This window comes from Orycteropus afer, unplaced genomic scaffold (assembly GCF_000298275.1).
Source record: "Orycteropus afer afer isolate SDZICR_OR568_19922 unplaced genomic scaffold, OryAfe1.0 scaffold00270, whole genome shotgun sequence".
Taxonomy (NCBI): Eukaryota; Metazoa; Chordata; class Mammalia; order Tubulidentata; family Orycteropodidae; genus Orycteropus; species Orycteropus afer.
The window spans coordinates 273097-297098 of record NW_006921857.1 but is presented as its reverse complement, the minus strand read 5'-3'; the positions used below and the strand labels follow the sequence as shown (position 1 = coordinate 297098).

General features: G+C 37.7%; 1 protein-coding gene across 1 annotated transcript in view; it reads left to right on the top strand.

The window, feature by feature from the left end:
• Window positions 1–24002, top strand: part of MRPL1 (mitochondrial ribosomal protein L1) — a 167124-nt gene that overhangs the window by 97023 nt on the left and 46099 nt on the right. The window contains exons 5-6 of the mRNA XM_007950379.1: window positions 6726–6837; window positions 18335–18441. Coding sequence (XP_007948570.1) covers window positions 6726–6837; window positions 18335–18441 — 219 coding nt within the window. The remainder of the gene's footprint in view (window positions 1–6725; window positions 6838–18334; window positions 18442–24002) is intronic.

Genomic DNA, 24002 nt, shown 5'->3' with positions numbered 1-24002 from the left:
TGCTTCTTCCTCAGAGATGTGTTTTGGGTCTGTATCCTGGTCCCTTGTTTCTCCTGCTTTATCTTGCTTCTTTGTGTGGACTGTGATGCTCTGTTGTCTCCAAGGCATTGTGACGTTTTTGTGTTTATATTTAATTGGTGATTATGTGTTGGAGTGACTGAACCAAAATTTTCATTTTCTTTGTTTTGTTTGTATGTTATCTATACAGGCAGGGTACTGTGCTGTGCTCCTCTATTCACTAGTTGACAGTACTCACCACCTCTCTCCTTTTCTTTTGTCAGCTTCTCATGTGTCTTTGCCAACCCTGGCAAATAGAGCCTGTTCTTAGGTCCCTGGAATAGGAATGAGAATGCTATCACTTTAAAATCCAAAATGGTTGCCACTTGTAAACATTCAAAATGGCTGTGCCCTCAGTCACTTTGAATATCCAAAATGGCCACCACTTGTAGACATTCAAAATGGCTCAGTCACTTTAAATATCCAAAATGGCCACTGCTTGTAAACATTCAAAATGGCTGCACCCTTGGTCACTTTAAATATCCAAAATGGCCACCACATGTAAACAATCAAAATGGCTGCGCCCTGTGGACAACAGAAAGTCCATAGTTCAGGTTGTCTCCCTCCTTACTGTTGACCTTCCTAGTCATAGGCCTCCAGAGCAGTTGTCCCTGCAGCCCTTGGTGACCAGGGCTGATCTTTAGGTCAATTCTCAGGTCCTAACACCACTTGGAAATATTCAGGCTGTTGGTCTTGTCAGAGTAGCTGACAGTCCACAGCTCCGACAACCTCTGTACTCACTGCTTTTGTTTAGGTTTTTCCACTAGTTGGTGCCTAATCCACTTCTGTATAGTTCCTTTCAAAGCTCAGGGTTCCAGGATTATATTCTGTATCTCTGTCAATTGGTTTTTCTTTTCTTTGTTGAAGAGAATCTGTATCACTTGTCCACCTATTCCTCCATATTACTGGAAGTCTTATATTCTTCCATTTATGTAGGTCTCTTAAAGTAGTGTTTTGTAGTTTTCTTTGTATAGGTCTTTTGTATTTCTGGTTAGATTCATTCCTAAGTACCTTATCTTTTGGGTGGTTATGGTAAATGGTATTGTTTTCCTTTTCAGCGTTCTCTGTTAGTGTAGAGCAATCCAACTGATTTTTGTGTGTTTATCTTGTACCTTGTCATTTTGCTGAATCCTTCTGTTAGTGACAGAAATTTTGTTGTTAAGGCCCTGGTGTTTTCTGTGTATAGGATCATATCATCTGCAAATTGAGATAGTTTTACTTCTTTTTTGCCAATTTGGATTCCTTTTATCTCCCTTTCTTGTTTATTACTCTGGCTAGGACTTCCAGTACAATATTGAATAGGAGGGAGATGATTATGGGAATCCTTGTCTGGTACCTTTTCACAAGGGGAATGTTTTCAGTCTTTCTGTTGGAAATAATGTTGGCCGTTAGTTTTGTATAAAAAAACACAAAAACAAAACTCACTGCTGTCAAGTCAGATCCGACTCATAGCAACCCCTTCTTGGGTTTCCAAGGCGGTATCTCTATGGAAGTAGATTGCCCAGTCTGCCTTCTGAGGAGTGGCTTAATTATGTTGAAGTATTTCTCTTCTATTCCTATTTTGCTGAGAGGTCTTTTTTTTTTTTTTCCTATCAAGAATGGGTATTCCATTTTGTCAAATGCCTCTTCTACATCGATTGATATGATCATGTGGTAATATTTTTATTTGTTTTATTTATATGGTGGATAACATTTATTGTTTTTCTGATGTTAAACCATCCTTGAATACTTGGTGTGAATCCCACTTGGTCATGATGTATTATTTTTTTTTTATATGTTGTGAGATTCTGTTGGGTTGGATTTTGTTGACAATTTTTGCATCTGTGTTCATGAGGGATATTGGACTATAATGTGCTTTTATAGTGGTATCTTTGCCTGGCTTTAGTATCATTGTTATGTTTGCTTCATATATTGAGTTCAGGAGTATTCCATTCTTTTCTGTAGTCTGAATAGTTTGAGTAGAATTGCTGTCAGTTCTTCTCTGAGTGTTTGGGCTAGGACTTTTTTTGTTGGGAGTTTTTTTATGACCTCATGAGGTCATAGGTTTCTTCTTTTGTGATGAGTCTGTTAAAATTTTCTTCCTCAGATTGTGTTAGTTTTAGTAGGTAGTGTGTTTCTATAAATATGTCCATTTCTTCTAGGTTTTCAAATTTGTTAGAATAAAATTCTTCATAGTATTCTGTTACTATCATTTTTATTTCAGTTGGTTCTGTTGTGACATGTATTTCAATTTTATTAGTGTATTTTCATCTTGTCCTTCTTTTCCTTTGTTAAATATGCCAGTGATTTGTCAATTTCATTAATCCTTTCTACAAATCAACTTCTAGTCATACTGATTTCTTCTGTGGTTATTCTATTTTCTGTTTCATTTGTTACTGCTGCTTTCTTCTGTTGACTGTGTTGTTGTTGTTATGTGCCGTAGAGTCGGCCCCGACTCATAGCGACCCCTCCTTGGGTTTCCAAGGCAGTATCACTACGGAAGTAGATTGCCCAACCTTCCTTCCGAGGAGTGGCTGGTGGATTTGAACCACCAACCTTCTGGTTAGCAGTCAAATACCTTAAGCACTATGCTACCAGAGCTCCTTCTGTTGACTGTAGGCTTCTGTTTTTACTGTTCTTTTTCTTATTGTTGGAGATGTTAGGTTAAGGTGTTGAGTTTGGTTCTTCATTTTTGATTTGGACATTTATTACTGTAAGTTGCCTTTTTACATTGCTTTTGTTGTGTCCTACTGATTTTGATATGTAGTGTTTTCATTCTTGTTTGATTCAAGGAATTTTTCTATTTCCTGTCTTATTTGCTATACTACCTCGGAGCTTTTTTTTTTTTTTAAAAAAATTTTATTGTGATTTGGGTGAAAGATTACAGAGCAAATTCACTTTCCATGTAGCAGTTCACATACATTTTATCCATGACATTGACTACAATTTACCACAATTCAACAGCGCCCTTCCCACTTCCTCCCCATGGTTACCTCTTCTGTGTCCTTCCTTCCGTGCATTCCTGTCCCCTGAGCTATGTCCTTGTGCATACACAGCCCTTCTATTCTCCCATGATTGTTCTCTCCAAGGAGTGTATCTACTTAGTGTAAATGTTCACCTCATATGCCTGTCTTTTATTTGGCTGGAAGCCACAGGTGTGGGTTCAATTTCAGACCTGAAGGGCAGCTAGGGGCCATAATCTGAATAGTTCCACTAGGCTCTATCAGACCAGTAAACCTGGTCCCTCTTTTTGTTTCAAATGATTTTGAGTTTTGTTCCACATTGTTCTCCTATTCTATCCAGCATCTCCTACATAGATGCCCCTCCGAGTGGTTGGCAGTGGTAGCTGGGCACTATCTAGTTCTTCTGGTGTCATAGTCATATAGGCTGAGAATCACATGGTGTACCAGTCGTTTGGACTAATTGTTTCCCTGAATCTTTGTTTTTCTTAATTCTTCTTTGCTCTGGACAAGGAGAGACCTATTGTTGCATCTAGATGACTGCTTGCAAGCTTGTAAGATACCAGTCACTACTTGCCAAAGTTGGAGGTGGAACAGTGTTTTGTGTAGTGTGTTATGCCAATTGAGCTTGATGTCCCCTGCTACTATGGTCCAAAGCCCACAGGTTCAACTACTTGCTCCTTCTGGGTAGCTGGCTGTGCCCAAAAAGTAACTACAAGCTTGTCCCTTGTCAGCTCTACTATACACCTGGGAATTCTTACAAAACATACCAGTACACTTATAGAAACATTGTCCGCCAGCCCTATACATGGTCTTGGGCACATTCCCCCCTGCATAGACATACCTAATAGTTCAGCCTGTCCACCATCTATCCACCTGTATATTCATGTTTGCCTTCACTGACTGCAGTACTGTGTGTGCAAAAAGGTTCATGTTTGTTGTCTGTACCTACCACGTACCTCTCTATGTCTTCTACTTCCTCAGTATCACTGTGTTGATCACTCACATTTGGTACATTGCCCTTTCCTTGATCTCTTTTGCTGAAGTGACCTAGGTACATTGTTTTGAATTCTTATCAGATAGTTCCAGTAGCATTTCTTCCTCTAGAAGATTTTCTGGCCCTGTAGTTTGGTCACTTTTTTGAGCCATCTTGGCCTGTTTTTTGAGGCTGATTTAACATGTCTGTTTTCCCTAAGACATTGTGATGTTATTATATTAATTTGTTTGCTGTATGTTGTTTTGCTTCCTTTGGAGTTTTTGTTAACTTTTAATATATCCAGGTAACTTGTTGGACATGCTACTCTGATTAGTAATTTATCAGCATTGGGGAACTCATTGCCTGTCTCTGGGTGGATTTGGTAGCTATTGGAAGTGTGGGTGGGAGTCTGATTGCTGGTCATGTAGAATAGCTGAGTGCAGTCTTTGTGGGTTTCGGCCACTGTCTGTTGTCAATCCAGTCGTGCTGGAGTGGGTGGTGGCACTTGCCTGTAGGAGAGGTGGCAGGTGTTGTGGGTATGGCTGGATAGGATTTGTGGGTCCTGACTGATATGGAAAATAAAAAGTGGAAGTGGATAGGAAGAAATAAAAAATATGGTGACAGTATTGGAGAAGGGAAACCAGTGAAGCTTGTGTGTGTGTGTGTGTGTGTGTGTTATGACAAGAGGTTTATTTCAGGAAATTACTTGTGTGGTGGTAGAGGCTGGCAACTACTTCCTCCCTGGATTCCCCATTTCCATTTGTGCTTTGTTCCTGCCCCTTCCTGCTTTCTGAGTTTGGTTTTGGGCAAATACTGCTCATTTGATCTTGTATGGTTGACTAATCCGAGGAGTGCATTCCTCATGAGTATTACTGTTCACTTTATATAGTCTGTGCTTGACTGCAAAGTGATCCCTGGGTTAAGTTCCAGGTTTGAAGGATGTCTAAGGGTCACAGTCTCAGGGATTCCCACAGTCTCTATCAGACCAGTAAGTCTGGTCTTTTTATTATTGTTATTATTTTGAATTTTTTTCTACATTTTCCTCCCATTCTGTCTAGGACCTCTATGGTCCTGATCAGAGCGGTTTGTAGTGGTAGTCAGGCACCATCGGCACCATCTAGTTTTTCTGGTCTCAGGGTAATAGAGATTGTGGTTCATGTGGCCAACTAGTCCTTTGGACTAATTGATTGTCTTAGTCTGATTTTCTTCACTCTTCTTTCCTCTGGATGGGGAGAGGCCAATGATATGCTTGATTCTGAGGAATTTTTGAACAGTGTTTTTAGTTGTTGCTAACACATGATTTCCATCCACAGTTTTGTATAATTTTAAGACATGTTTAGTCATCTTGTGGGTAACTAAAGCATAACATTCCAAAATAGAATTTTAAATTTCAAAGAGCATGTCATAGAATCAGTATGGGAAGGTCTTAGAATAGAAATGCTGCATATACTTCTTCGACATTTCAAACTTGCCTCTTCTTTTATATTTCCAGAGATGAGAGCCCTGGTTCTAGAACAACACTACCTGTGCTTAAATTCCTACTCTGTCTTTTATGAGTGCACACATGACTCATCCTCCTTGAGTCTTCCCTTTTCTGGAAAGTGTTGTCAATATTAGTACTTGCTTCAAAGGGTTATTGTGAAGACTAAATGAATCACCATGTAAAATATTTAGCAGGGTACATAGCACATGATAAGTGATCATCCAGTGTTAGTTATTATTGTTAAGGGAAGGAACATAGTATGTTATTTAGAAAGTAAAGCATTTCTAAAAAGAAAGAATAGTAACAGGAAGATATGATTCCAGAATCATTGCTTAATTTTGGTTCAGTTCAGATTTTTAGGGTTTAGTCTGTAGCTCCATACCAACATTTTGAATGGCATGTTGTAAGATTTCATGTCAGTCAATCAATCAATCAATCAATAGATAGATAGAGAGAGAGAGAGAGAGAGAGATAAATAAATAAATACATAGATAGGTAAATAAATAAAATGGTGAAATATTTCTTGCCCAAGCAGTATTGTTCTAAAGAGTTGCTTCATTTATAATCAACAAAAAATTTTAATTTAATATTTTGTTGTAGAATGATAATTATGTTGGATACTTACCTGAGTTAATTAGAAATGTCCGTTTTAAAGTGAGTATTATCCTCTTTGCTTTTAATGTAGAATTAGGGTCTTGATAATAAACTATAAGTGAACCTGCCTTTGACTACCTCCCTGTTTTTATTTTTAGTTATTGGCTACAAAGAGAATTTTAGTTTCAGTTCTTTGTGAAAATAATTATAGATTCAGGTCTCTTAATGCTCTAAGTTTAAGAATACAATGGGGTTGCTAAGTGAATTTGGTAAGCAGTTGGTATTAATTTTACATGTGATCTATTGTAAAATTTCAATTTGTTTCTACAGTTTTTGATGAACATGTGAGTTAAACTGTGCTGGATTGTGTAAGCTATGTATATATCAGTGCTGTGTTGTTCAAGTTTATAACACTTTTGCCTAACCTAACTGCATGGAAGAATTCAGTTTATTAAAGTGTCTTCTTAAAAAATGAATGTGCCCATTTTTAATGGAAAATCAGAAAATGTTTGGCTTTTGATGGTTTTCGTAACTGGTAAATGTACTCATATGACCCATAATGTCTTTTTACTGAATTATAAGAGTAATTACTATATTAAACTTAAAGTTTTAATTTACAAAAGGATAATGCTTTTCATATTATCTGAAGATAATTGTTTTTTTCCTTGATTTTCAGATTTTGGCTGATGAAATTCATGCAGACTTTTATGTAGCTGTTCCAGAAATAATGCCTGAACTTAATCCACTAAGGAAGAAACTAAAAAAAAGATTTCCAAAGCTTATTCGAAGTAAGGAAGAATTTTTTAAAAAAATGATTTCAATATGCTATCAACAACCATTTTCTTAGCTTTTTTCAGTTGTTGTTGTTACGTGCTGTCGAGTCGGACCCGACTCACAGTGACCCCTCCTTGGGTTTCCAAGGCAGTATCACTATAGAAGTAGTTTGCCCCATCTTCCTTCTGAGGAGTGGCTAGTGGGTTTGAACCACCAGCCTTCTGGTTAGCAGTCAAGTGCCTTAGGCACTACGCTATCAGAGCTCCCTTTTTTCAGTTAGCAAACAAAATTGCAAGTATTATGTAGAATAAATAATATGTCCTATTTTTTAAATTTTGTGTTATATGAGAACATATGGATCAGATTATTTTTCTTTTGCTATTGATATTGATAAACTAATATAGTTTTGAAACCTACTTAGATTTTAGTACCAGTTCTTTAAATTTAGTCTATTCAAAATAGCTGACTGTGTTAACTACTAAGTATGCTATCTTTGTACTATTTTATTGACAGTTTTACCACTTTATCACAATAATATGCATGTTCATTTTCTTAAGCATTCAACATATATATGATATGAGTGCTTATGAACAAGTATGGGACTCTACAGATATTTTTCCTGAAGGATATTTTCTCTTCAGGAACTTTTCCCTTATGGATATTTCCCTCTTGGGAAACCTTGTAAAAGAGGTAAGTTTGGTAAATATATAGCCATATTATAAAATGTGAGGTATTATATGATAAATTTACAAGGTGCTGTGGTGTTTAGTAGAGGAAGAGTTTACATTTAGTTGGGGAAGTCAGAAATGGCATCATGCAAGAGGAAACATTTAAACTGCACCTTGAATAATTAGATGAGTGCCTAAGGGGAAAATTATTTTAACTAATTATAGACAATAAAGTGAGTAAGAAATTACAGAACAGGTATAAAAAGTAGCAGTTAATTCTCTTTGTCTGAAATGAATGATAACCCCACGTTGAACTAATGGAGAATAGTGGAAAATGATGTGGGAAGGTAGATTGATGCCATATTGAAGAGCATCTTGAGTGATGGGCTAATGAGCATGGACTATTATTCTGTATCCTACAGAAATCTCTTAGAATTGTTGGAGGTGGGGTATAACATGATTGGTGTGGTGTTTAAGCACTTGGCTGCTAACCAAAAGCCAGCAATTCAAACCCACCAGCTGCTCTGTCAGAGAAAGATGAGACAGTCTGCTTCTGTACAGATTTATAGCCTTAGAAACCCAATGGGGCAATTTTACTCTGCTATAGAGTAAACTATAAACTATTAACTATATAAACTATTCATAAAGTTTTCCAGTAATATATGAGACAGTTTTTTTTCACTGCTATTCATAAAGTTTTTAATGGCCAATTCTTTGAGAAGTGGATGGCCCCTTCCTCCTTCAGAGACATTTGCAAAAGAATATTTCAAGATCTATCCTGAAGTACAATGCTGTCAGTGATAGGATAAAATCCATCGCCTATAAGGAAGACTGGGAGCTCTGGTAGCATAGTACCTAAGGCACTGGACTGCTAACCAGAGGGCTGGTGGTTCAAACCCACCAGCAACTCCTCGGAAGGAAGATGGGGCAATCTACTTCCGTAGTGATACTGCCTCAGAAACCCAGGGAGGGGTCACTATGAGTCGGGTCCGACTCGAGGGCACATAGCAGCAACAACAACATAAGGAAGACCAGTTAATACTACTGTTATTCAGATTTATGCACCAACTGCCAAAGCCAAAGCTGAGCAAATTGAAGATTTTTTACCAACTTCTGAAGTCTGAAATTGACCAAACAGCCCATCAAGAAATGTTGATTATCACTGGTGATTGGAATGTAAAAGTTGGAAACAAAGAAGAATCACCGGTAGTTGGAAAATATGGCCTTGGTGATAGAAATAACACAGGAGATAGCATGATGGAATTTTGCAAGACCAATGGCTTATTCATTGCAAATACCTTTTTTCAACAATCCAAATGGAGGCTATACACATGGACTTCACCAGATGGAGTGAGTACACAAGAATCAGATAGACTACATCTATGGCAAGAGGCAATGGGGAAGCTCAATATCTTCAGCCAATGCAAGGGCAGGAGCTGACTGTGGAACAGACCATCAATTGCTCATATGCAAGTTTAAGTTTAAGTTGAAAACAATTAAAACAAGTCCACAAGAGCCAAACTATGACCTTGATGATATCCCTCCTGAATTTAGAGACTATGGTAGTTAAGTGTGTGTGTCAACTTGGCTGGGCCTGGTTGAGTGGCTGGGCAGCTGGATGTAGTTATTCCCCATGGTGAGATTGGTAATTAACCCATGTTGTTTGGTGAGATCAGAACTGTGCCTTTTCACTTGTCAACCTTGGGTTTGTCAGCCTCAGTAGCCAGCTGCTGCCTGAGTGAAAAAAAGCCTCTAGCTTCATTGGGCTGGGAGCAAGAGGCAGAGCTGAAGTCGAAGGTTGAGGGGCTTTCACTCAGCCCCAAGAGCCTGGCACTTTGAACTCAGACTTCTAGCCTCCAAAAATTGTAAGAATAAATTCCTGTTTGTTAAAGCCAAACCATTTGTGGTATATTCCTCTCAGAGTGGCACTAGGTAATCCAAACAGAGACCATCTAAAGAACAGATTTCATGCATTGAACACCAGTGACTGAAAACCAGAGGAATTGTGGGATGACATCAAGAACATCATCCATGAAGAAAGCAAAAGGTCATTAAAAAGACAGGAAAGGAAGAAAAGACCAAAATGGATGTCAGAAGAGATTCTGAAACTTGGCCTTGAATGGAGAGTGGCTAAAATAAGTGGAAGAAATGACAAGATAAAAGAGCTGGACAGAAGCTTTCAAAGAGCAGCTCAAGAAGACAAAGCCAATTACTATAATGAAATGTGCAAAGACCTGGAGTTAGAAAACCAAAAGGAAAGAATATGCATGACATTTCTCAAGCTGAAAGAATTGAAGAAAAAAATTAAAGCTTTGAGTTGCAATACTGAAAGATTCTATGGGCAAAATATTGAATGATGCAGGAAACATTCAAAGAAGATAGAAAGAATACACAGAGTCACTCTATGAAAAACAATTGGTCAGTGTTCATCCATTTCAGGAAGTGCCAGATGATCAAGAACCAATGGTATTGAAGCAAGAAGTTGAAACTGCACTGAAGGAATTGGCAAAGAACAAGGCTCCAGGAATTGACAGAATACCCATTGAGGTGTTTCAACAAAAGGATGCTGCCCTGGAGGAACTCACTTGGCTATGCCAAGACATTTGGAAGACAACTCCCTGGCCAACTGATTGGAAAAGATCCATATGTGTATCCATTCCAAAGAAAGGTGATCCCACAGAATGTGGAAATTACTGAACAATATCATTAATATTGCATACAAGTAAAATCTTGCAGAAGACAATTAAAAAATGGTTGCAGCAGTATATTGGCAAAGAACTTCCAGAAATGCAATCTGGATTCAGAAGAGGATGTGGAACAAGGGATATCATTGCTGATGTCAGATGGATCTTGGCTGAAAGCAAAGAATACCAGAAAGATGTTCACTTGTGTTTTATTGACTGTGCGAAAGCTTTCAATTGTTTGTATCATAACAAATTATGGATAACATTTTGAAGAATGGGAATTCCAGAATACTTAATTGTGTTCATGAGGAACCTGTACATAGACCAAGAGGCTGTCATTCGAACAGAACAAGGGGATACTACATGGTTTAAAATCAGAAGGGAGTGCATCAGGATGTATCCTTTCACCATACTTGTTCAATCTGTATGCTGATCAAATAGTCCAAGAAGGTGGACTATATGAAGTAGAATGTGGCATCAGGATTGGAGGAAGACTCATTAACAACCTGTGATACACAGATGACACAACTTTGCTTACTGAAAGTAAGGTTGACATGAAGCATTTACCAATGAAGATTAAAGACTGCAGTCTGCAGTATGGATTACATCTCAACATAAAGAAAATGAAAATCCTCACAACTGGACCAATCAGCAGCATCACAATAAATGGAGAAAAGATTGAAGTTGTCAAAGATTTCATATTACTTGGTACCAAAATCAGCACCAATGGAAGCAGCAGTTAAGACATCTGATGACGTATCACGCTGGGGAAATCTGCTGCAAAAGACCTCTTTAAAGGGCTGAATAGCACATATGTCTCTTTGAGGACTAAGGTGCACCTAACCCAGGCCGTGGTATTTTCAATAATCTCTTATGCATGTGAGAGCTGGACAGTGAATAAGGAAGACTGAAAAAGAGTTGATGCTTTTGAATTGTGGTGTTGGTGAAGAATACTGAAAGTACCACGGACTGCCAAAAGAAGTAACAAATCTGTCTTGGAAAAAGTGCACCCGGAATGCTCCTTGAAAGCGAGAATGGCTAGACTTCATCCGACCTGCTTTGGTCATGTTGTCAGAAGGGACTATTCCCTGGAAAAGGATATCGTGTTTGGTAAAGTGGAGGGTCAACGAAAAAGGGGAAGGCCCTCAATGAGATGGATTGACACAGTGGCTGCAATGATGGGCTCAAGTATAGCAAGGATTGTGAGGCTGGCACAGGACTGGGCAGTATTTCGGTCTGTTGTACACAGGGTTGCTATGAGTTGGAGATGACTAGAAGGCACCTGACAACAACAGTAGGGTAGCTGTGTGTTGGAATTGATGTTTTTTGTTTTGTTTTGTTTTGTTTTGTTTTCTGGGAAGAATTAGTTAAGATGTATTGTTGAGCTGAGAGACCAGTTAAGATGCAATTGTAAGAGACTAATAAAGGTAAGATATATTTATACTAAGGTTTTCATAAGAGTCTGGAGTGAAGAAGACAAGTGTAAAATACTTACGACTTGGTGACTACTTAGAAATGGAGAGGTTGAGAGAAAGAAAGGAGTCAAATGATGCTGAAATTTTTAAGCCTATGGGCCTCTTAATATGATGATGTCATTAATAGAAACCAGGAGTACATTTAGAAAGAAAAATATGTTCATTTGCAGACATGGTGTGTTTCAAGTGCTGCTGCAAAATTGATATAGATAGGTATTAGTTCAAGAAAAATTTTCAAGTGTAAAGAGAACATGTATTTTTAAGTTTTCTAAGTAGATTTGTCCAGAAATTTCAACTTTAGTTGAACTAAAGAAAGAAGAAAACCTGCTAAAATTCTTTGTACATGGTAGCCACTAATGCTTGTCTGAATTATATACATCATATTTTGTAGTTTAAGCAAATTCAAATGAATTCCCCAAACACTTTTGTTGTACTGGAGTTTTGTTTGTTTCTTTTTGGTAGCCTTTATTAAATCAAGGATCCTTATTAAATATTAGACTGCGGTCTAGGACTTTTTATTAGAGCTTGCCATTGCCTAATGTTTGTTATAATGGAATTGGACTTAGATGCTTTCCTAAGTAAGATGTGAAATTAAACATGATTTTAAAAAATAAATGAGAATTGCATTTAATTTGTGGAGAATATTTCTTATAATTTCTTATTTCTAATGAAATTCAAGCTTATTACAGCTGAACAAAATCAAACGGTCCTAAATATAGTCAATAATAACTGAAACTGAGCACTCAAAATATCCTATTTAGCTTGTTCCTTTACACAGCGAATTGACTTTTCATAGAAGTCGATTTTGTCACTTTTGCTACTTTACCCATTCTCTGTATAACCTTTTTGGCTTCTATCCTTTTAGTCTTGAATATTTTTATTACGAAATTAGAAACTTATTTTTTAGTCTGAAAAGTTTTCAAATACCTTGTTTCTTTATTGCAAGTCACGAAAGTTTCCCTTTAGAATATTTGTTTTTATTGATGGACTATATTTCTACTTTCATTATGAAAAACACCCTCTGTGTACCATGGTCAAAGTACATATGTGTACGTTTGTGTGCCCCCCACCCCCGCCCCAATTTGCTTAACAAGGCACCTTGAAAAGCAGACAGACCTTTCTCCTCTTCTATTATTTTCTTTCACCCCTACTTGATTTGCCTACTGGCACTGGCAAAGCATTTGTGTTATTTAAACATGAAGAGAAATGATTAACCTGTCAAAAATGTTAAAACAGAATACACCAGATGTGCATTAGAACAAATGAAGCTTGTATTATGCATTTTCAGAGCTTATTCAGGTTCTTATTCAGGAACATTTGATTCCCCTTATATCCAACAAAAGACTTGAGGGTAAAATAGAAATTACATTTTGAGCTAGTGGATGAAATTAAAAAACAAACAAATAAGCCCCTGCAGCTGAGCTCATTAGTTTCCCATTTTGTCTCAGATTTACTAATGGGAGTGGGTGTAGCCATCTTGGCTGGTTGTATGTGCACATTTTGTAGCACATTTAATGCTGCAATTTTATTTGCTTTATTTTAATTGCTTACATAACTGTAGGCCAGCTCTCCTATTTTTCAAATGCACATTTGACTTATTTTCTTAGTATTTTTTGTTTCATTAAAAGAAAAAAAAAGGCATTTGAAGCTTGATTTTTGAAATTTCTTGGAAGAAATTTGTCCTCATTCTGCTTTCCATCTAGATTTGTTCCTTCAATATAAGTGCCCTCTGAAATTCTTTCCTTGCTGATACAGATATTTTTGTTGATAATTTTTAAAATTCTTAATTGTATTTATATTTAGCATTTACTCAACCAAAAATACTATCATCAAAACTATCTTTACTTAATGGAATCAATTTTCTCTTATGCATATTAGTCCATGATAGGTACTGTGGCATGCATGGAAACAGTTTAATTAATACTAAATTATTGTCAGGTAGGAGGGAAAAGGATGTGGTAAGAATATTGGACATACTGATGTGTGTTCTTCTTAACGTGTGGCACATATGTCTTAGAGTGGAACATTGATGGTCAATTGGAGGCTTGTCCAAAGGATATTCAAACTTGTCTGGAATATATTTACTTCAACTGAGTTATTGTTGTTGTTATGACCCGTCAAGTTGGATCCGACTCACAGTAACTCATAGTGACCCTTCCTTGGGTTTCTGAGGCAGTATCACTACGGAAGTAGATTGCCCAACTTTCTTTCAGAGGAATGGCTGGTGGATTTGAACTGCCAGCTTTCTGGTTAGCAGTCAAAGGCCTTAAGCTCTAAGCCACCAGGACACTATTTTCTATATGAAGGTTGTTGTTACATCATACAGGAGACTAATGGATGTTAAAATTATTGAATTTTAATGTGAGATATTTTTACTGCATAGAATGACATGTTACTTCAGTCTTACGTTATTGAAACAACTAGAACTCTTTGGTTATATAAGGAAATATTCTAAAACATGGAGAATTTTTATAGCATAATAAATTTGAACATCTATTTTTTTCTCCCACATGTGTTAGTTAAAGAAACTCCCCCATCTGTGAAAGATGCCAGTGATGATTATTGTAAATGAATTATTAGTTTATTACAACTGGCTCTGTTATTCTTTGATTTTTTTACTCTGGCCATAGGTTCTTCCTCAGACTCATTAAGTATTCTCCTTTCTCAGGTCTTTGGACTTTGTAATAGTTAAAGTTGTATGTCAAGTTGGCTGGGCCTGGTTTTGAGTGGCTGGGCAGCTGGGTATAGTGATTCCCCAGCGTGAGATTGGTAATTAACTCCATGGTGGAAGCTACTGGAGCAGCGGAGCAGCTTCTTTAGGGATGTGGGCTGCTTCCAGGACATAAGAAGCAACTTTGAGGAAGGTCTCCAGCTTTATGACATGCTTGGACCCTCATGTAGCTGACTCTTCGTTTAGCAACCTGCCATGTTTCCTGCCAGTCTTGGGACTGTCTCTGGACTGGAATCAATGGCCTGCCATGTGGTTTGGTAATATTGGGACTGTGCCTTTTTACTTGTCAGTCTTGGGTTTACCAGCCTCAGGAGCCAACAGCTGCCTGAGTGAAGAGAGAGCCTCTAGATTCAGTGGGCTGGGAGCAGGACACAGAGCTGAAGTCCAAGGTTGAGGGGCTTTCACCCAGCTCGTAGAGCCTGGCACTTTACACTCAGACTTCTGGCCTCCCAAACTATAGAGAATAAATCCCGTTTGTTAAAGCCATCTCATTTGTGGTATTTCTGTTAGAGCGGCGTGAAGTAACCAAAACAGACTTATTGTTCCATCTGCCTGGAAGGCTCTTCATCTACTTGCCTGGCTCATTTTCTCATTCATTTACTACCTAAGAGGTCTTTCATGAACATCCTGTATGAAATATCACTCCCTCTCTTTTCTGTTGTCATTAATGTTGTTGTCAGGTGCCATTGAGTCAGTTTTGACACAGCGACCCTATGTACAACAGAACAAAACCCTGCCCAGTCCTGCACCATCCTCACAGTCACTGCTGTGCTTGAGCCCATCGTTTCAGCCACTGTGTCAGTCCATCTCATTGATGTCTCATTTTTCTCTGACCCTCTGTTTTATCAAGCATGATGCTCTTCCCTAGGGACTGGTTCCTCTTGACAACACGACCAAAGTACAAGAGATGAAGTCTCACCGTCATCTTTTTTAAGGAACACTTTGGTCGTATTTCTTCAAAGACAAATTTGTTCGTGCTTCTGGCAGTCCATACTATATTCAATATTTGTTGCCAACACTGTAGTTCAATTGTGTCAATTCTTCTGCAGTCTTCCTTTTTCTTTATCTGGCTTTCACATGCTTATGAGGTGACTGAAAATATTATAGCTTGAGTCAGGCACACCTAGTCTTCAAAGTGACACCACTGTTTGTTAACACTTTAAAGAGATCTTTTGTAGCAGATTTGCCAATGCAATGCGTTGTTTGATTTCTTGGGCATTGATCATGGATCCAAGTAAAAAGAAATCCTTGACAACTTCATTCTTCTCTCCATTTATTGTGATGCTACTTATTGGTCCAGTTGTGATGATTTTTGTTTTGTTTATGTTGATATGTAATCCATTACTGGAGGCTGTAGTCTTTGATTGTCATAAGGAAGTGTGTCAAGTATATATAAGGTCAAAGGAGGTTGTATTTGTGTTTGCTTTAGGTTGGACCTGCTTTAAAAACTTTGCATCCTTGTCCCCAGTCTATCTTATTTGCCCTGCCCCCTATTTCTTATTTCTAACTGTATACAGAATGTATCTTTTTTTTTTTTTTTTGGTATTCCCTCAGAACTTTCACCTCAGAATGTTTTCGTGTGAAACTATTTCTCTTTCCTTCTTAAGGCTTATTCTTTTCCCCTTCTTCATTACTGTTACAATATCACTGTGATACCAGACAAAATCATGAAGTCATTTATTTGCTCATTCTTCCTGCAAACATTTGTCATCTTGTATTCCTTATTAATTATCTATCTGCATATAAGTGAAAATGTCAAGTGGATGGTTTGAGATTATGAGAGGTTGTGGCTAGAGATATAAATTTGGCAGTTATAAGTGGATGAGTGATATTTTAAGCCATGTGTCTGGATTACATCACTTAGGAAAATGTATATAGATAAAAAAAGAGAGATCTAATGACTGAGCCCTGAGGTGGTTTAACTTTGGAAGACAGGAAAGTGATGCTGGCTGAACAAACAAGAATGAAATTGAACAGACAGTGACAATAGTGCTCCAGAGGACAAGTCGAGAGATTGTAGGAAGAGAAGAGATGCTCTATATGAACTGCTGAGAGATCAAGTCAGAGGAACACTGAAAAATGACCACTGGAATTGCCAGTAGGATGGTCATTATTTTCAGTGGAGTAATGGGAATGATAAGGAGCTCTGGTAGCATAGTGCCTAAAGCACTTGATTGCTAACCAGAAGGCTGGCGGTTCAAACCCACCATCCATTCCTCGGAAGAAAGATGGGGCAATCTACTTCCGTAGTGATATTGACTCGGAAACTAGGTACCTTTTTGTGCATGAAAGTATTCTTACTGTTTGTTATCATGTGATCTGCCATACTGTTTAGTACTCAGTTACAACAGATGTGATGCTAATATAAACTTAGTATTTTCCATTAATTGTTCTACCTTCATGTCCTTTCTATTCCTGTTAGATTGTAAGCTCCTGTTGGGTAATTGCTGTCATTTATGGCTGAAATGTTCCTAAACCATACTGAACAACTCATCAAATGATCCAGAGAAGAGTGATACCTAAAAGTATATTGAGGGTGTACTCACTATCTAGTGAGATCTTCATGTTGACTAATCTTCAGAGTGGTGTATCATTAGTGGCACATTCCTCATTATATTTTTTACCCTTCAAATAATGCACATTTCTATGTACAAAATATATGTATTTTGTGCATTAATTTTAATTTAAATGTTAATGATTAAAGATTAGGTGGTTATGAGTTTATTTTTGGAATCTTCTTCATGATCTCTTTCAATTCTTAGTTCTTTACTCTGAGTCAGTGTTTTTCCTTACTGAGTTCAGTTATATCTCTTTTCTGCCCAAATGAAGGACAAAGTCATATTAGAATCTAACAAGTTAATTTTCAGTTTTCTTATAATAGCTTCTGTAATCATACATGCAGTAACAAGCTGCTTTTTGACTCTTTCATTCACTATTACTCCTACTGCTAACTCTTGCTGTTTTCTAGTTCCTTTTCTCTTTTATGGTAAGGCAGGTCAGGTAAATTCTGTTGTTGTTGTTGTTATGTGCCTTTGAGTCAGACCTGACTTGTAGTGACCCCTCTTTGGGTTTCCGAGGCAGTGTCACTACGGAAGTAGATTGCCCAACCTTCCTTCCGAGGAGTGGCTGGTAGGTTTGAACTGCCAGCCTTCTGGTTAGCAGTCAAGTGCCTTAGGCACTATGCTACCAGAGCTCCTGGGTTAATTCTATACAGGATAAAAAGTTCTTAAAAGATTTCAAGACTGTTAGCTTTTCTCATGGATTATTATATAGATTTCATTTAAATCTGTCATCTAAGTTTTTGAAGTATGGTATGTATTATCATTGCATATACTTGTAAGTTTCCAAGTGTTGTTCAACAATATTACTACAAATTTCAGGACTTAAAACAATTATTATTTCACTGCTTCTGTGTGTCACAAGTACAGATACCTAAGCTGAGTCCTCTGCTTCAGGGTTTCATTAAGGTACAATCAAAGTGTTGGCTGGGGCTGTGATCTCTTCTGAGGCTTTAATGGGAAAGATCTACTTCTAAAGTCACGTGGGTGGTGGCAGAATTCACTTCTTTGCCAATAAGGCTTCCGGATTGAGGGTCTGGTTCTTGCTGGCTGTCAGAAGGAAACCACCCTCAACTTCTTGCTTTGTGGCCCCCTCCATATGGTAGTTTGCTTCTTTAAAGCCACTAGGGGAGAGAATATCCCCCAAATAAGCATTCAGATTTTATTGGTTATATAAACAAGTCATAGTCTTCATCCACATTTGAGAGGAGATAAGACACAAGGGCATGAACACCAGAAGATAAGTATCAGAGGGGCCACCCTAGAGTTTGTCGGCCACAACTTATCTGCTATACTTTCACTTGGGAAAACCTTTTATTGTATTCAGTAATTTTTGTTACTTTTCTTTAAAATGTAATGATAACTTTTTTTTTTTTTTTTGTCCCCCTTAACTAGAATCCATTGGCCGGGACATCCCCAAAATGCTTGAATTATTTAAAACCGGACATGAAATTGAGGTAGACGAAGAAAGGGAGAACTTTCTTCAGACCAAAATAGCAACAGTAAGTTACAGTGGAAATTATCAAATAACCCTCTTTTCATTTATGTTCAGATAATACATTAATAATTTATTATATAATATGCCAGTTCTTTGAACTTGTTCTTAGTACTAGTTCTTAGCACTCCTAGTATTAGGAGTGGCGCTAAATATACTCATAGATAATTTCTTTTTTATTGTTCTATGGATCAAACTCATTTTAATAGTACTTGAGATATTCAGAGATAATTTCTTTTTTTTATTCTATAGATGAAACTCAAATTTTAATAGTACTTGAGAATTCCTTCTTTCCAGAGTTACGTGTCATTCACTGACATTTAGTTGTACTCTGCCTTATTTGATTTTTATTCTATGTATGTACTTATTGTGTCTAATATTTTAAGCTTATTGATTGTAGGGACTAATCTTGTTTATCTGCTGGAGAGCATTGAGTAATGGTGAGCACATTTAATATTCCTTTAATGTATCTGAGTAATTGGCTTTATTTTTATGAATTACTTCTGAATTTTCATTGTTTTGTTTAAAAAATTGTCTACTTAAAAAAGTAGCTGGAAATCAATTTCAAAAGCCATTTTTAGGGCATTATAGAAGGCTGGCAGTTCAAACCCACCAGCCACTCCTCAGAAGGAAGGTTGGGCAATCTACTTCCATAGTGATACTGCCTCGGAAACCCAAGGAGGTGTCGCTATCAGTCAAATCTGACTTGACAGCAGGAAGTTTGGGTTTTGGTTTAACATAGATATGTCAGTTTTAAAGGGCTTTATTTTCAAATATATAAATATTAAAAATATTTAAATTATTTGCAATATCTTCTTTATACTAAAGAATCTCTTAAGTGCCTATTTAACATTTACAATTTTTTTTTCCTGTTCAATAAGTATAATAGTAATAGTGATGGCAAAATTTAAATAATGCTTACTATGTCCCAGGCACATTCTAAATATTTTTCATATATTAAATCTTCTAATCCTCAACATTATATGACCTAAAACTATCATCCCCTTTTGAAGATATGGAAACCCAAAGAGGTTAAATAAATTTTCCAAGGTTTCCCAGCAAAATAAGTGTTTGAAGCAAGTTAGCTGTTTGAACTTGGCGTTTTCTCAAGAGTCCAGTCTTTTTACCTCTATACTATCTTGCCTCATGACTGAAATTATTTGCCTTATGGCTGTTATTCCTCCTCTTCCTTCTTTTCTCCTACTACTAATAGGAATTCTGCATTATAGCCAACAGCTACTAATCCCAGCTAATTGAGCTGTGCCAGCTATACATTGGTCAGAAATGTAAAGAAGGCACCCAGTAATTCTATGAAAGGAAAATTTGCTTTAGAAAGGGAACAAAGCAGCTTTAATCAAGTTAAAGATTGGGAAACCTCTGCTTGCCTTACCATCAAAGTTTAGCTCCAGTTCATTTGGCACTGAACTCTGCTAGAATCTGATGTTGAAATGCCCTTGTTTCCAAAAATCCTTGGCAGTCCCTCTTATTTTTCAGTAATGACAATATTTTAAAGCAAAAACCAAACTGAAAAGAAAAACAGATATTTTAAGAGAAAATACCCTGGAATTGTAGAGAATTGGGTTGAATGTCTGCTCTAATATGTAATGGGTGGCAGATTTTAAGCAAGTATCTTAATGTTGTTGTTGTTGTTAGGTGCCGTCGAGTCATCTCTGACTCATAGTGACCCCATGTACAGCAGAACGAAACACTGCCCAGTTCTGCGACAGCCCCATGATCTTTGCTATACCTGAGCCCATTGTAGTAGCCACTGTGTCAATCCATCTTGTTGAGGGCCTTCCCCTTTTACATTGTCCCTCCACTTTACCAAGCATGATATCCTTCTTCAGGGAATGGTCCCTTCTTACAACATGACAGAAGTAGGTGAGATGAAGTCTGGCCATCCTTGCTTTCAAGGAGCATTCCAGATGCACTTTTTCCAAGACAGATTTGTTAGTTCTTTTAGCAATCCATGATACTCAAAAGCATCGATTCTTCTCTGGTCTTCCTTTCTCATTGTCCAGCTTTCACATGTATATGTTGTTGTTGTTGTTGTTGTTATGTGCCCTTGAGTCGGACCCAACTCATAGCGACACCTCCTTGGGTTTCCAAGGCAGTATCACTGCGGAAGTAGATTGCCCCATCTTCCTTGGTGACTGAAAATACCATGGCTTGTGTCAAGCACATCTTTGTCTTGAAGGGAAACATCTTTGTTCTTCAGCACTGCTGCTTTGATTGGTGTTGATTGTAGAATCTTAGTGTAGAATTCATAATGTTATAATGTCAAATTTCCTTATCTTTAAAATGTATATAGGAATACCTATTTCACAATGTGGTTTTGAAGATAAAATTTTAAAATACAGCATTTTATAATTTTATCTTCAAAACCATATTGTGAAATAGGTATTCCTATATACATTTTAAAGATAAGGAAATTTGACGCATAACATTAAGAATTCTACATTAAGATTCTAAACATAGTAGCTATAGTTGGTATGGGAGCTCTGGTAGCACAGTGCCTAAGGAACTTGACTGCTAACCAGAAGGCTGGCAGTTCAAACCCACCAGCCACTCCTCAGAAGGAAGGTTGGGCAATCTACTTCCGTTGTGATACTGCCTTGGAAACCCAAGGAGAGGTTGCTGTGAGTCAGGTCTGACTCAGTGGCACAAAACATCAACAACATAGTTGATATTACTGTTCAGTCAAATTGACTGGACTTTTTGGGATGATAGAATGTCTCCGTAAGACTCTTTCTTCCTCACTGGATTGGATCTGGCTTTCTAAAAGTAATGTTTGTATTATATTAAGTAGTTAATAGGTTTTCTAAATCCTGAATCAGTTACAGTGTAAAAAATTATGGGATCTTATCCATTGTTTCAACAGATACCATAGGAATTAAGAACATGAGCTCCAAATCATACTCCCTGGATCTTTTAGAAATATAATCTTTTCCCTAATGAAAAAGAAATTAATCTGTGTGCTTAAAGAGTATCTTGTTTTTTTTTTAACTTTTTATTTTGAAACTTAGTTTTCCATTCAACAGTTCATACATATTTTGTATCATGACAGTGATTTCAATCCCTACAATGTAACAACACTCATTCCACTTCCTCCCTGTGTTTCATTTGCATTCTTCTCCTTCCTTTCCGGTTCTTACCTTCTCAATTTTATCTCTGGGCAAATGCTGCCCTTTTGATTTCCTATGACTGCTAACCAGAAGGCTGGTGATTCAAACCCACTGGCCACTGGAAGGAAGATTGGGCAATCTACTTCCATAGAGATACTGCCTCGGAAACCCAAGGGAGGGTCGCTATGAGTCAGGAATGACTCGATGGTAGTGCCATTTTGAATTTAATGGCATATTGCTCTAAGGAGTGCATACCTCCCTGGTGTTACTGTTCACCTTACAGGCCTATCAATTGTTTGGCTGGAAGTTGAGCCACAGAGGTGACTTCTGTTCTAGGCTTGAAGAATAGTCCACTAAGGAGATCATAGTCTCAGGCAGTCCATTATCTAAAGAGAATCTTTTTGAATATTAAAGTATTATAAAAAAACAAACTTACTGCCATTGAATCATTCCAACTCATAATGATTCCCATTCGATTTCCAAGGTGGTAAATATTTACAAAGGAGCTCTGGTAGCATAGTGCCTAAGGCACTTGACTGCTAACCAGAAGGCTGGCGATTCAAACCCACCAGCCACTCCTCGGAAGGAAGGTTGAGCATTCCTACTTTCGTAGTGATACTGCCTCGAAAACCCAAGGAGGGGTCACTATGAGTCGGGGTCGACTCGATGGCATGTAACAAATCTTTACAGAAGTAGATTTCTCCATCTTCTTTCTATTATATTATGCTGTTGTTGTTATGTGCCATTGAGTTGGACCCGACTCACAGCGACCCCTCCTTGGGTTTCTGAGCAGTATCACTACGGAAATAGATTGCCCAACCATCCTTCCAAGGAGTGGCTGGTGGGTATGAACTGCCAGACTTCTGGTTAGCAGTCAAGTGCCGTGGGCACTACGTTCCAGAGTTCCCTCTCTTATATTATAATAGAGTCTAAAAGAATATATAAATAAATTATTATATATAGTAGAGTCTAAAAAGTTAAGAGTGTGTTTTTAGACTCATACTGTCCGAGTTTACATCCTAGTTCCAGATTAGAACTGTACCCTGTGCTTTCTGACCCAATTTTTCCCATTTAAAAATAATTATATATTTATATCCATTTATAAATAATAATCTTATCATTATATAATGTAATAGTGATATATACTTCCTAGGCTGGGAAGGAGTAGGCGAGATTATAGCATAACCGTTTAGCAGACTCTGCTGGCTCAGATGGAGTAGTGTTGTTGTTAGGTGCCGTGGAGTTGGCTCTGACTTGTAAAGACCCTTTGTGTACACCAGAATGAAACTGGTCCTGCGCCAGTCTCACAATCCTTGCTATACCTGAGCCCATTGTTGCAGCCACTGTGTCAGTCCATCTCATTGAGGGCCTTCCCCTTTTTTGCTGACCCTCCACTTTACCAAGAATGACATCCTTCAACCAGGAATGGTCCCTTCTTACAACATGACCAAAGTAGGTGAGATGTAGTCTGGCCATTCTCACTTCCAAGGAGCATTCCAACTCCACTTCTTGCAGGACAGATTTGTTAGTTCTTTTGGCAGTCCATGATACTTTCAGTATTCTTCACCAACACCACAACTCAAAAGCATCAACTCCTCTGTCTTCCTTATTCATTGTCCAGCTTTCAGATGCATATGAGGCAATTGAAAACAATTGGCTTGGGTTAGGTGCACTTTAGTCTTCAAAGAGACATCTTTGCTCTTCAGAACTTGAAAGAAATCTTTTACAGCAGATTTGCCCAGTGCGGTATGTCATCTGATGTCTTGACTGCTGCTTCCATGGGTGTTGATTGTGGAACTAAGGAATACGAAATCTCTTGACAACTTCAATCTTTTCTCCGTTATTCTATCTTTTTCTCCAAAAGGCTCAAACCCACCAGCCACTCCTGGGAGGGAAGATTGTGCAGTCTACTTCTGTAGAGATACTGCCTCGGAAACTGATGGAGGGGTCTTTATGAGTCAGACCCAACTCGACGGCAGTGAATTTGTTTTTTTTTTTGTATCATATAGATGGAGTAATAGGGATCTGATACACTGCCCCACTTACAACAGTCAGCATTGACTTAATAACCTAAACCAGAAAAACTGTGGTCAAATATCATTCGTGAACATAAATATAAGAATTCTAAACTAAATTTTAATCATTAGAACCCACCAATATATAAAGAGGATAGCATATCATGACTAAATAGTGTTTGTCTTAGGAATGCAAGGTTACTTTAAAATTCAGCAGTCAATCATCATAATTTACCATATTAATAAACTAAGAAACAAAAACCATATGATTATCTCAGTGACACTGCAAAAACGGCAAGGAGGCCACATATTCTGACCTCCTCTAATCTCACAAGAGGAAGACAGGATTACCAGCAGTAACCCAAGGCCTATTACTGCAAGGCCAAACATGCTGCCTCCCTCCAGCCCTTTCACCAACCGTTCCTCCC